The sequence below is a fragment of the Labeo rohita genome, chromosome 2 (genome assembly GCF_022985175.1).
Source record: "Labeo rohita strain BAU-BD-2019 chromosome 2, IGBB_LRoh.1.0, whole genome shotgun sequence".
In the NCBI taxonomy this organism is placed as follows: Eukaryota; Metazoa; Chordata; class Actinopteri; order Cypriniformes; family Cyprinidae; genus Labeo; species Labeo rohita.
In genome coordinates this window covers 15,908,103-15,921,220 of record NC_066870.1, presented here as the reverse complement: position 1 = coordinate 15,921,220, position 13,118 = coordinate 15,908,103, and the positions used below count along the sequence as shown (strand labels likewise).

The window sequence follows — 13,118 nt, the reverse complement described above, 5'->3', positions numbered from 1 at the left end:
AAACTTGACAGATGACTAAAATATGACTAAAACTAAATGGTATTTTAGTCTATGACTAAGACTAAATCAAAATTTGCTGTCAAAATTAACATTGCTTTAAAGGGGACATTGGATGCCCACAAGTTGGTATGATTCTTTAGAGACAAACTTTGGTTAAAATTCCTCAATGGTCGTGTAAAACAACACCTTTTTACCTTGTCAAAAACAGCTCTGTTCACAGTGAGACGTTTCAGTGCATGGCTCTTTAAATGATAATGAGCTACTGCTCACTCCACCCCTCTTTTCCATTTTTTTTGTGTATTTGGTGGCGAGTTACCATCAAAAACAAAACTAATCCACTGCATCCTCAGTGGTTCTGATGTTGGGAGAAAATTAGGACTCTTGTGTTTACTTTTACATTTAACTACCAGGGGCGGAAGGATAAAAAAAATGCTAATTCGGGACAGTCTGTCAGCGGTCGTGGGCAGGGCCTGAAAATCAAAATGGCTTGATAATTGAAACTGTTTAGTTTTTTGGGGGTTACAAGAACTTTTATCATTGTAGGGTGGTTTTAAAATACATTTATATACAAACACCACATAAATTAATATTGCATCTGATGTCCCCTTTAAGAATGTTCTTAATTAAATGTTAAGAAATCAATGGGCTTGAACATGTCGTGATGTTACAGAGATGTGATCTTCATAGAGGCAGATTTTGAAGACTGATCCATCAGTGTGCCAGCTTGCTGGCTCTCATATTCTCGTCAGTGGAAGCATATCCCTCATATGTGGGATATGATCACACACTGCTGTTTCCCATTACTCAACACAGCGCACTGTGAAACTGTAGGAGACTAAAACATCTGTCAAAGGGAACAATGGGGTCATCATGCCCATAAATTAATGGCAATAACAGACTTATGGCTTGAGTTCTGCTGAACAATACACGTTGCGGTTAAGCAGCTCGCAGTTTAATCAAATGGAATAATAAAAGCTTGGTAACCCTTGATCCTCATCCAGTCATTACTGCCCTGATAGTTCGGGAAAGGCTAAAAAAGGCCCGATACATTATATGTGGGGGTTCAGTGATATTAGGCATGGATCAGGCCAGGAAGAAATTCACAGGAGATTAGTATGTGAATATGGTTTTTGCAGGCCGTGTGTACATCCTAGATCTCAACAAGACTGCCAGAGTCATTTTTCGGAAAGCTATGAAACACTTTTTACCTCAGTCATCATTGCGGGATGGAACCAAGCGCATCGCTTATGCAGAAAGACAATGCATTACCTGGGGAAATGATTTGGAAAGGAAAGACTTCAGTTTGTTTACATTATTTCAACAATTTGACTTTGTTACATAATGATGTTCTCAAAGTGCAATATCATAGTGTGTTCTTGTCTTTCTCTCATCCCTTCCTGTCTGTTTTTCCTGTCTGTTTCCCCTTTTTCCAGACTCGGATCTTAGCATGCGAACAGTGAGCACGCCAAGTCCGGCTCTGATTTTGCCGCCTCGTTCATCTCCAGGCGTCCTTAATGGCTCGTCCACGTCTTCCTCCACGTTCGGGACGGAAACCATCGCCATGGTTCACACGCCACCCACTTCGCTCACCCATCCTCAAAGGAGCCTTCGGCAGCCGAGGGACCAGCAGGGGGCACCCATCGACATCCTTCCTGACCATGCTTTCTTACAGATCTTCACACACCTGCCCACTAACCAGCTGTGTCGCTGCGCCCGCGTTTGCCGCCGCTGGTACAACTTGGCGTGGGACCCGCGCTTATGGAGGACTATTCGTCTGACGGGAGATGTGCTACATGTGGACCGCGCGCTTCGGGTTCTCACTCGCAGACTGTGCCAGGACACCCCCAATGTGTGTCTCACCCTGGAGACGGTGGTGGTCAGCGGCTGTCGGAGGTTGACCGATCGAGGACTGTACACGGTGGCACAGTGCTGCCCAGAGCTCCGTCGCTTAGAGGTGGCCGGCTGTTACAACGTGTCCAACGAGGCCGTGTTTGAGGTGGTGTCGCGCTGCCCCAACCTGGAACACCTGGATGTTTCAGGTAATTCATCTTGGGTGATAACATTTGATTGTATATTAGTATTTATCTGTCCCAAACAGTTGCTGCTTATTCTGAACTCAATACCTCAGCTTCAGTCAGAGTCAGAAGATATTTAAAGGTCTGTTCAAAAATGAAAATTTCCTTATAATTTACTCATCCCATTTCATCCAAGATGTTCATGTCTTTCTTTCTTCAATCACAGGGAAATTACGTTTTTTGAGGAAAACATTCCAGTATTTTTCTCTATATAGTGGACTTCAATGGGAGTCAATGAAGTTGAAGGTCCAAATTGTAGTTTCAAGTTTTCAAAGCTACATGATCCCAGATGATGAATAGGGGTCTCATATAGCGAAATAATCAGTCATTTTCTCAAAAAAAAGAAAAAATTATATACTTTTTAACCACAAATGCTCATCTTGCACTAGCTCTGTGATGCTTCACACATTCTGGAATCACGCGTATAGTTCTTCATTTCAAAAAGGTAGGATAAGGTGAAAAACCTCATCTCATTTTCTCCGTCAACTCCAAAATCGTCCGACATTGTTGTTTTCATTTTTTTTATGAAAAGGCGTTTGACTTTGCACGTTCACTGCGTCAGTACTTCTGCCTACGTCACGTGCTTGACAAGCATTTGTGGTCAAAAAGTTAATAAATTGTATTTTTCTTAGAAAATGACAGATGTTTTGCTAGATAAGATCTTTATTCTTCGGCTGGAATTGTGTAGAGCTCTTTGAAGCTGCAATGAAACTGCTAAACGCGCCAAAAGTGGAAGAGCGCTACTTGTTTGAAGTGCTCAGAGCTCAGAATAAATGCGTTTACTCGCTGACTGATCTCGATCACACGACCACTAAACAGCGCTGTGAGATTTGGAGCAAAGGTCTCTGTCTGATACAAACCACAGATGTCATGGTAATTTAAACTAGTTTGAAGGCAGATGAAACTGTGCTGAAATTCTCAACAGCACTGACATGGAAAACAGGAGATACTGTGCAACAACTATCCAGTTAGAATCCTTTTTTTAAATATACAAATTACCAACATTTACAATGGATTTACTGTTGTAACGTTTAACTGTAACTGTGGTATTGTGACAGAAATGTAGGACATTCCTACCAAATTTGATTATTAATATAGACATATAGGCTTTTTGAATGTAATGTAAAGGAGTAATGAAATATCGGCCAAATTACAGATATCAAGAACAATGAAGACTCTATGTTCACTTTTACATCCAACTATAAAATACCTGCATTGCTTACGAGACATTGTTGTCGGTACAGCTGCTGTAGCACAGAGAAAATGGCGGCCAGAGTACAATTGGCTGAGGCTGGAAATATGCTAATACGGGACAGTCTGTCAGCGGTCGTGGGTGGGGCTGGAGCAATATGACATCATACTGCTCAGAAAATCAAAACGGCTTGATAAATGAGACTGTTTAGGTTTTTTGGATATTAAGTAACAAGTGGATTTTAACATTGTAGGGTGGTTGTGTTCACACACTGCTAAGACATTTATATGCAAACACCATATAAAAGTGAATTTTGCAATTTTGCAATAGCAAAAAAAACTCTTGATATTTTAAGAACAATTACAGAAGAATAAAATAAAGCAGATTTTGTTACCTTTTTAAAACTTAGAAGGGTTAATTGTACCATCGCTGTCATCGTCAGAGCGCACGTCACAGTACATTCAGCATCTGGCTAATATTTGCAATCTCAGACATATTCGCAAAACTACCCTTTACAGTGACTTCAAAATCAGTAGTTTGTTCTCTGGCAGCTTATTCACCACATCCACCATCAAATGAAAGTTAAATTTTTATGGCATACCGTAATGCATACAGTAATTGGTCTGCAGTATTGCTGACAATATTTTTTTGTTTTATATCTGCGGTAATTATGAGTGAAACACACATCATTATTGTCTATTAAACAGTACCACCTCGAGGAATAAAGGTGAATTGCATGTATTGAGTCATCAGATATTTGAATTAGTGCGGTCAAATGATTAATCGCAATTAATTTTGTTTACATAATATTTGTGTGAATGCTGTGTATATTTATATTATTTATATTATGTATATATAAATATACACACATGCAGTATATATTTTCAAAATATTTCCATGTATTTTCATGTATATATGTATATTCATATAATTGATATTATATATAATATATTTTTATTTTATAATTTTATAATTTATAATGTATAATATATTATTCTTAAATATATACATACATGTGTGTATATTTATATATACATAATAAATATACAAAGTGTATATATATATATATATATATATATATATTATGTATAACAAAAACTTTTATTTTGGATGCGATTAATCGCGATTAATCATTTGACAGCACTAATTTGAATATTTTTGTGCAGAAAAACACACCCACACTATTACACACCTCGGGTCTCTAGCAACCCTATACACTTTTTATAAAAAAAAATTTATCAGAAAACAGACTTCTTTTAAATTTTATTCTTTTATTTTTGTTATAATGTTTATAATGAATAGATTGAGGAATACTAAGAAAGTTGATGTCTAACTTTAAAAAAATGAACGAGGGAGGGGGTAAAGTCGCTAAAGTCTTGAGGTATGCATTTCAAGGTTAATGTTTAATGTACAGTTATAGCAGGATTTTGAACCAGTGAGATTTCTCAATAGGAGACAGTGTGATTATTAAATGGCTTGGTTTGGACAGTCTTGGTTTTGGAAAGTCACAACAGTAAATTTGAATTTAAGGCTGTGTTGATAATATGTTTTAACTGACTTTATTTACTCAAAATGTTTTATTCATTTATAATGTAAGTGTTTCTGTACACATTTTAATCTTTAGTTGTTTCAACTGGTTTTGCTGTAGAACTCAGATTTTATGTCAAACATCAAGTGGCGTTCCAACACAGCACCAAAACTGTTTATTGTGCATAAATGTGGTGTCTACATGATACAGTATTACATGAACTGCATAGGCCCAACAGTATGCAAAATTATTTGCATACTGTTATTTTATAATTATTAAGTTATTCATGATCTAGTCTGAATAAGAAAAATTGGCCAATTTTGGTTTCTGAAAGTCTATCGAATTTCAGTGGGCTTATGCTCTTGACAGCCAAAAATTCACCGCACATATCAAATTGTGGTTGGCACAGACTATGTCACTGCAAGTGAACCCAAATTTAATCTAGACTGGGTTGTTTCTTTTTACATTGTGACCACTAAACAATCACTCAGAAATACCTAGTGAAATTAACAGTTAATAAAGAACAGCAACACATTGAATTTACGTGGAAATTTTAAGTAGAAAGACTAAAATAGTATTTTCTTATAAAACATACTCCAATAATTTTTTCAGAAGTAGTTTTGTTTATGTTTTCAACAATTATAAGCTATAGTTTGCCTTCATTTCAGATTTTCCCCTGCAGTTCGCTACCAGATCATACCTGTGGCCCAGTTGAGAACCAATGTTTCACATTTGGGATAAAAAGCATAAATGATGAAGTATTTGAGTCTGTTACAGCATAGTTATATTGAATTTAACATTCTCAACAAAACACGTCAGTAATGTAGCTGTGTTGGTCTACAAACTCTCTGAAAACACAGAAGGATTTTTTTCAGCTGTATGAATGACTTCCTGACTCAGAGCCAAACAGCCTGTGCTTCACCTGCTTTGTTGTCCAGCACAGAAGACAGTCGAGTCTTTTTTTTTCTCACAGAGATTATTCTGAAATGTCCAGGACTTCCTCTTGGAAAAGCTGGAAAAGGTATTAATAGCTCTGGCATTCTGTCTATGCTCTCTGTACTTCCCAAAAGAAACATAAGCCCAAGCAGAACCAGGACCTCTGACTTTAAGGTGCTTAGGGAAAATCTGCTACCCTAATTTAGAGAATCAACGATCAACTGTTTTGTAACAAATAAATTGCTATAAAGGTAGACTATTTAAAGTGCATATAAACTCTTTATATAAAATAGCTTTTATATTAATATTTGTCCACTTGTATCTCTGTAGCTATCTCTGTTCATGTATTCAACCTTTTATTCATACTACAGTTTAGGGTTTCGTGAATGAGTCCTCATGTCCTCAAGTTCCTTCCCTGGTGTTTTATTTCTAACTTCCTGCGCTGCACTTCCTGTTCAAGCATGTTGTTTTTCCTGTGTGAGTACGGGGGTCCGGCTGGGGTCCCTCTGCCGTCAGACTGGAGCGCTGCATTCTCAACGTGCTCCTAAAGGAGACGTGGGGAGATCCCATCCCCCACTCCTCCTGATCTAAGTCATTTCAGATGTCTCTCCAAGGTTTAGATCAAACCCTCTGCTGCCATTTTCATGTTCCTCAGATATTCTGCAATAACCTCCAGCTTTAGTTCTACTGTGAAGTCTTTTGTTTGTCTGACGATGGTGTTTCATAAGTTAAATCAGATGACAGAGGTGAAGAGCAGACAGCAGAGTAGATACATTTCTCAGATGGCGTGTTTCACATCAGGGCTTTCTTCTGTGATTTCTGTAAAAACAGATCTAAAAGCAAACATTTGGTATTTCTTTTCATGTGCATCTGACAACATGAAAAGTCTTCAGTCTTTTGGGAATAAAAAAATCATCATATACATATGGTTCTGAAGAAGTGTTTTGGGATTTTTCTTTTTCACAATGATCTAAACAGCCCCTATAATTTATCTTCAAAGACATTGTTTAAAGCTGAAATGTGTAATTTTTGTGTAAAATACTCTCACATGCCAGCTTAATATGCAAAGACAATTATATGTTAAAAAAAATCTTTTGAAGAAAAAATATTATTCAAGAGCACATCTGGTTCTCAAATAAGAAAGGGTAAAAGATACAAAAATGTATTAGTGTGTTTACTAATATATTTTATATACAGCAGTCAACATTTGAAATGGATCAAAAAAGTTAACCAAAGTTGTCCTAAGACAAGAACAGGTATTGTTTTGGTTTTAGGACAACTTTGATGGTTTTGATCCACTTCAAATGTTGACTACTGTAGTATGTATATTATGTCCTTATGAGAGCATACTTCCATATCCAGGTAACTTTTAATATTAAAAAGAAAATAAAAACATTATGAGAGGGGCTACATCTTTAAAAACACCGATGTGTGACAGCTTTTTAATATTAAAGGGGATATCAGATGCCCATTTTCCACAAGTTGGTATGATTCTTTAGGATCTTCATGAAATGTAACATACTTTGGGTAAAATTCCTAAATGGTTGTGTAAAACAACACCCTTTTTATAGGGTGACCATACGTCCTTTTTTTCCTGGACATGTCCTGGCCAGGATTTCTATATTGCCAAAAATATCCAGGTTTTGGCTGTTTTCTTATTTTCATACTTGCTGAAGGTAATGATCAAAAAGTAGTTTGACCAATAACATGCAGCTTTGTACATGATCGACCAATTGATTGCAATGGGATCTACAGAGAACAGTCAAAGCGATGCAAATACGTGTACACGTTAAGTGTGTTTGACTTGAAGCAGCACTGCAAAAAGAACCGTACGAGATATAGAGAGCAGACAATTCCCTATTATTTTGAATCGCTATCAATGCCTGCCTGTTATTAGTCAAATTACTTTCGATCATTACCTTCAGCAGGTATAAAAACAGAAAAACCAAACCAAAACCTGAGTATTTTAAGCAATATAAAAATCTTGTCCGGGACGTGTCCAAAAAAAAAAGAGGACGTATGGTCACCCTACTTTTTACCTTGTCAAAAATAGCTCTGTTCACAGTGCGGTGCATGTCTCTTTAAATAATAATAAGCACTGCTCACCCTTCCTCCTCTCTTCCGAGGAAGATGATTTACAAATAGTCATAAAAAAATGCAGCTGGATCACGAACAGTGGGTACTGATCCATCTTCAAGTTTGAACTTTTTAGCAAAACCAGCCTTGAATTGTCCCTCATTCAGAAAGCAGTCTGGAGTAAAATGATTTGCACAGGCATAAACAAATTTAGGTGTATTCGGCGACGCATTACCATCAAAAACATAACTATTTCACTGCGTCCTCAGTGGTTCTGATGTTGGGAGAAAATGAAAACTATATGTTCACTTTGTTAAACATGTTAACTACAAAACACAGTATGAGACGTTGTCGCTACAGCTGCTCGTGTGCAGAGAAAATGCAAAAATATGCCAATACGGGAAAGTCTGTCAACGGTCATGGGCGGGGCTTGAGCAATATGACATCATACTGCTCAGAAAATCTAAATGCATTGATTATTGAGACTTTGGGCCCTATTTTAATGATCTAAGCGTATATTTAAAAGGAAATTTAAAATGTCCAAAAGCGCAAATTAAAGTGTCAGAATCCACTTTTGCTATTTTAAGGAAGGAAAAAACAGTTGCGCACCTGACGCATGGTCTAAAAGGGTTGTCCCTATTCTCTTAATGAGTTATGGGTGTGTTTTGGGCATAATGTGCATTAAACCACTCAGAGTCTCATCTCCCATTCCCTTTAAGAGCCAGTTGCGCTCGCGCCTTGGCGGATTCGCTATTTACGCGGCGGAATTCGTTAGAACAAAGACTGAACGCTTCTCCAGAGAGCAGGGTCGGCCCCAAGGGGAGGCATTCACAGCCCGAGCCCCCTCGGATGAGTTACTGTGCACCCCCTTTCCATCCTTTCCCCTCCTTGCTGAACGTGATCATTTTTCGAAAGCGAAAGTGAAACCAAAAAAACAGCTTGCATAAGAAATCGATCGACTATCCATTGTAACATCTTTTACATTGTAATGCTTTCATTTTCATTATTTAGCATGTTTGTGTGCTGCTGCGTTATCCCCATGTGTGTAATAAGCAGAGTGTATGTGCATTGCCTCAAAATAGCAACATGCCAACAGTGCGCCTGAACACACCTCGTTTTCAGAACAGCACGTGCTGTGTGCATGATGTGGTGCCTTTAGGTTTTTCAGTGATTTAAAAAAAAGAGTGAATGGATTTTTATCATTGTAGGGTGCTTGTGTCCACACACTGCTAGGACACATATGCAAACACCATCTAAAAGTGAATTTTAATATTTAGAATTAGTATTTAACATTATTTGTGCTATTTCATTTGGTGATGCTAGAAGCACAGAAACTACACACTTCATCTTTATACAGAAAGCTTTGGTCAATTTTTCAAATCAGGTTCTGAATTTTATATATCGTGTGTACAGTTAAAATAGTGCAGATAAAGTTTTATTCTGTTTAAGGCCACCTATTATGCTCCTTTTTACAAGATGTTATATAAGTGTCAGGTGTCCCCAGAATGTGTCTGTGAAGTTTCCCCCGCAGATTCATTATATAATTAAAAAAAATTCCTATTTTGAGTGGAAGCAGAAACACACTGTTTTCGTGCATGTCTCTTTAAATGCAAATTAGCTGCTGCTCCCCACTCCCTTTTCTGGAATAGGAATGTGCGTTGACAGCACGTTTGGTTTTGATTATCATGTTTGTCATGCTGAAATCATGTTTTAAAGCCATATTTATAGATATATGGTTTTCTGAGTGCACACATACAAAACACGTATATAGAAAGCGGCTGTCACACAGCATGTGAGTGCTAAAGTTCTCCTTCATGTCTTATTGTCACTTGCAAAAACAAAATGACGGCACCATAGGTGAAAACGTGCAGATTAAGGGGTGGTAATGTTATAATAATATCCTCTTCCTACGTACCTGTGGGGCGCAAAATTTGAGCGCCTTGTTTTTTCACATGCTTGCAGAGAAAGCCTTACCAAAACAAAGTTACTGTGTTGTCCTTTGTCAGATTTTCTGAGTCGGTAGATGCACCAGGGATCCAATAATAGCACTTAATTATGTAAAAAGTCAGATTTTCATGATATGTCACCTTTGATACACTTCTATAATTCTGTCTCCGCAGGGTGCTCCAAGGTGACCTGCATCAGCCTGACACGGGACGTGTCCGTGAAACTCTCCCCTCTTCACGGGCAGCAGATCTCCATCCGCTTTCTCGACATGACTGACTGTTTTGCTTTGGAAGACGAAGGGCTGCACACCATTGCTGCCCACTGCACTCAGCTCACCCACCTCTACCTACGGCGCTGCGTGCGCCTGACCGATGAAGGCCTGCGCTTCTTAGTCATCTACTGCCCATCCGTGCGGGAGCTCAGCGTCAGCGACTGCCGCTTCATCAGTGACTTTGGCCTGCGGGAGATTGCCAAACTAGAGGGCCGCCTGCGCTACCTTAGCATAGCGCACTGTGGCCGCATCACAGACGTAGGTATACGCTACATAGCGAAATACTGCAACAGACTGCGTTACCTGAACGCCCGTGGCTGCGAGGGACTGACGGACCACGGCATCGAGCACCTCGCCAAGAACTGCCTCAAGCTCAAGTCCCTGGACATTGGGAAGTGCCCGCTGGTGTCGGACGCCGGCCTGGAGCAGCTTGCACTAAACTCGTTCAACCTGAAGAGACTGAGTCTGAAGTCGTGCGAGAGCATTACGGGCCGCGGGCTGCAGGTGGTGGCGGCGAACTGCTTCGACCTTCAGCTGCTGAATGTACAGGACTGTGACGTGCCACTGGAGGCGCTGCGCTTTGTCAAACGCCACTGTAAACGCTGCGTCATCGAACACACCAATCCAGCCTTTTTCTGAGAGCTGCACACATGGACGGATTTGAGAAAATAATCTCTTTTGACCCGGGCCGGTGACGTCTCTGCTAAACAACACAGCGGAGATTCGCACTGCTGCACCTCTGTATTTAATTTGCATGGTTGGGAGAAATCTTAACTTTTTTTTTAATCCATTTATTTATATTTTTATTCACTTATATATTTTTTTGATTACTCATCTTGTCTATGTCAGATTGTATTACGTGTAGCATGTAAATTTCATCATGAATGCAATTTGTTGACGCGTAGAGGATTACATGATGTGAAGTTAACCAGTAATGAAACTAGACATATTTTGCAGAACTAAGGCGGTCCACGGTTCAGTTTTTTGTTGTTTACATTTGATATCTCTGTTATGAATGTTTTGCTTTGTTTCATCATGTAAGCCTTTTAATAGCTTGGTTTCTATCCTGGTTTCATTGCCCAGGAATATTACCAAACAGTGCCATTTTTTGCTGTGACGTTCACCTTTGTAATGGTCAATAAGGCTTTTTCAGGTGTTTAACGAATGGAAGGCCACAGTGGAATAAAGAGGTCTAAGCCATATTAAACTGAATCATAATGTCTGCTTTTATCTAGCTAACCTGCATTAGCCGGGTCTTTGAATTGGAAAAACAACAACAAAAAAACATATGCTATATGCTATTACAGTGGTTGTCAAAATATGGGCTGCCCCCTAAAGGACCAGGGAAGTACTGCGGGATGATTTTCATTAGTGTTTATTTATTTCTCCTGTAAACAAGATATATTAGTTAAAATAAAATAGCACAATTTCTTTTTATAAATTGTTATTTTGTCATGTTATATTAATATAAAATGTGGGCTGCAGACGATTTTAGTTGGGAAATAAGATAAGCTGTCTAAAATCGGGAACAGGCCTCCCTTAAAGGGATAGTTCACTCAAAAATGAAAATTCTGTCATTAATTACTCACCTTCATGTCGTTCCAAACCCGTAAGACCTTCGTTCATTTTTGGAACACAATTTAAGATATGCATGCATCATGGAAAGCCTGAAAGTAAAGAGAAACAATTGTTGAGTAAAGTTATTATGTTTGTTTTCTTTGTGCATAAAAAGTATTCTCGTAGCTTCATAAAATTACAGTTGAACCACTGTCACATAGACTATTTTAACAATGTCTTTACTACCTTTCTTGCCCTTGAACGTGTTAGTTGTGTTGCTGTCTATGCAGGGTCAAAAAGCACTTGGATTTCATCAAAAATATGTTAATTTGTTTTCAAAGGTGAACGAAGGTCTTACGTGTTTGAAACGACAGGAGAGAGTAATTAATGACTGAATAAATTTTTATTTTTGAGTGGACTATCCCTTTAAGGTAAGCACTGTGTGATTTTTATTTTCAGGCAGTATGTATCATTTATAAAGAAACATTTCAAACAAAGGTGTTTTGACAAGTTACTTTAGGTTAATCTGTTTTTGCTATCATTTAGTCGCTAACCGACACCCACCTTGGTCAGTTGCCACAGAACACAGCTAGCTGGCGAGGCAGTTGTGAGAAAATAAAGGGAAATGTAATCAGATTCAGTTGAGTCTGATTCTATTTCCCAGTGATAGAACAGCAGAAAAACAGCAGCATGGTTCAGTGTAATATTACATCCCAAAGCAGCAGTGCAGGCCGGGCTAACAGACAATATACAGCTGATTAACATCACAGCAGTTCAGAACAGCAGTACACAGAACGGATCTTCCCAAATGTGTAAATTTTAGTTTCATTGTTTTATTTCAGTGTCGACAGGAAATTATGTTTTGTATGGAAAAATGGTGGAGTGAAATACATGATGATAATTCTTGACACTTACTAACAATGGATTGCAGAGTTTTTGTTTTTAAATGGTTGTGGGTTCTAAAATTGTAGGTACTATTATGAAACATAACAACCATTGCAAATAGCAAAGAAATCAAAACAGTATTATATTAAAGCAAAAAAAACCTGAAATGTTACAAAAGCATGACTTTACAAAACCACATTAGAAAAATAAAACAAAATAAATAGAAATGAGAACATGATTAATAAATATTTTAACACTAATTGTATTTAACATTATTCCAGAATATGAATATTATTAGTAGTAGCAGTAGTAGCAGTAATATTACAACTTAACTTTTGAAATGTTAATGTTTGTTATTTTGGAAATATATCTTTACTATCCCTAATTAGGCTAACTTTTTAATGTTTTAGGCTCAGTTCAAGCACAAAGTATGTGCTTTCTGCAAATATAACTATTGCAAGTGCAATTGTTTAGTTGATCATTACATTTATTTTATTATTCTTAATGGAGTGTGGTTTCACCCATGTGGTATAGTTAAGATGTGCTGCGACGGTGGAACTTGAACGTTAAAATTGTTTTAAAAACAATCCTGCAGGCTAGTCAGGCCTAATTATATCGTACATACAAACAGTATTACTTTTGTTAAAGGGA

At 37.9% G+C, this 13,118-nt stretch overlaps 1 protein-coding gene across 2 annotated transcripts in view; it reads left to right on the top strand.

Annotated features, from left to right (window-relative positions):
• The window catches only part of fbxl7 (F-box and leucine-rich repeat protein 7), a 45,918-nt gene extending 34,686 nt beyond the window's left edge, over positions 1 to 11,232 (top strand). For both annotated transcript variants that reach the window (XM_051124374.1, XM_051124365.1), the window contains 2 exons: positions 1,434 to 2,039; positions 9,928 to 11,232. In XM_051124374.1, the coding sequence (XP_050980331.1) occupies positions 1,434 to 2,039; positions 9,928 to 10,664 (1,343 nt within the window). In that variant the 3' untranslated portion in view covers positions 10,665 to 11,232. The remainder of the gene's footprint in view (positions 1 to 1,433; positions 2,040 to 9,927) is intronic.
• Positions 11,233 to 13,118: the final 1,886 nt, after the last annotated feature.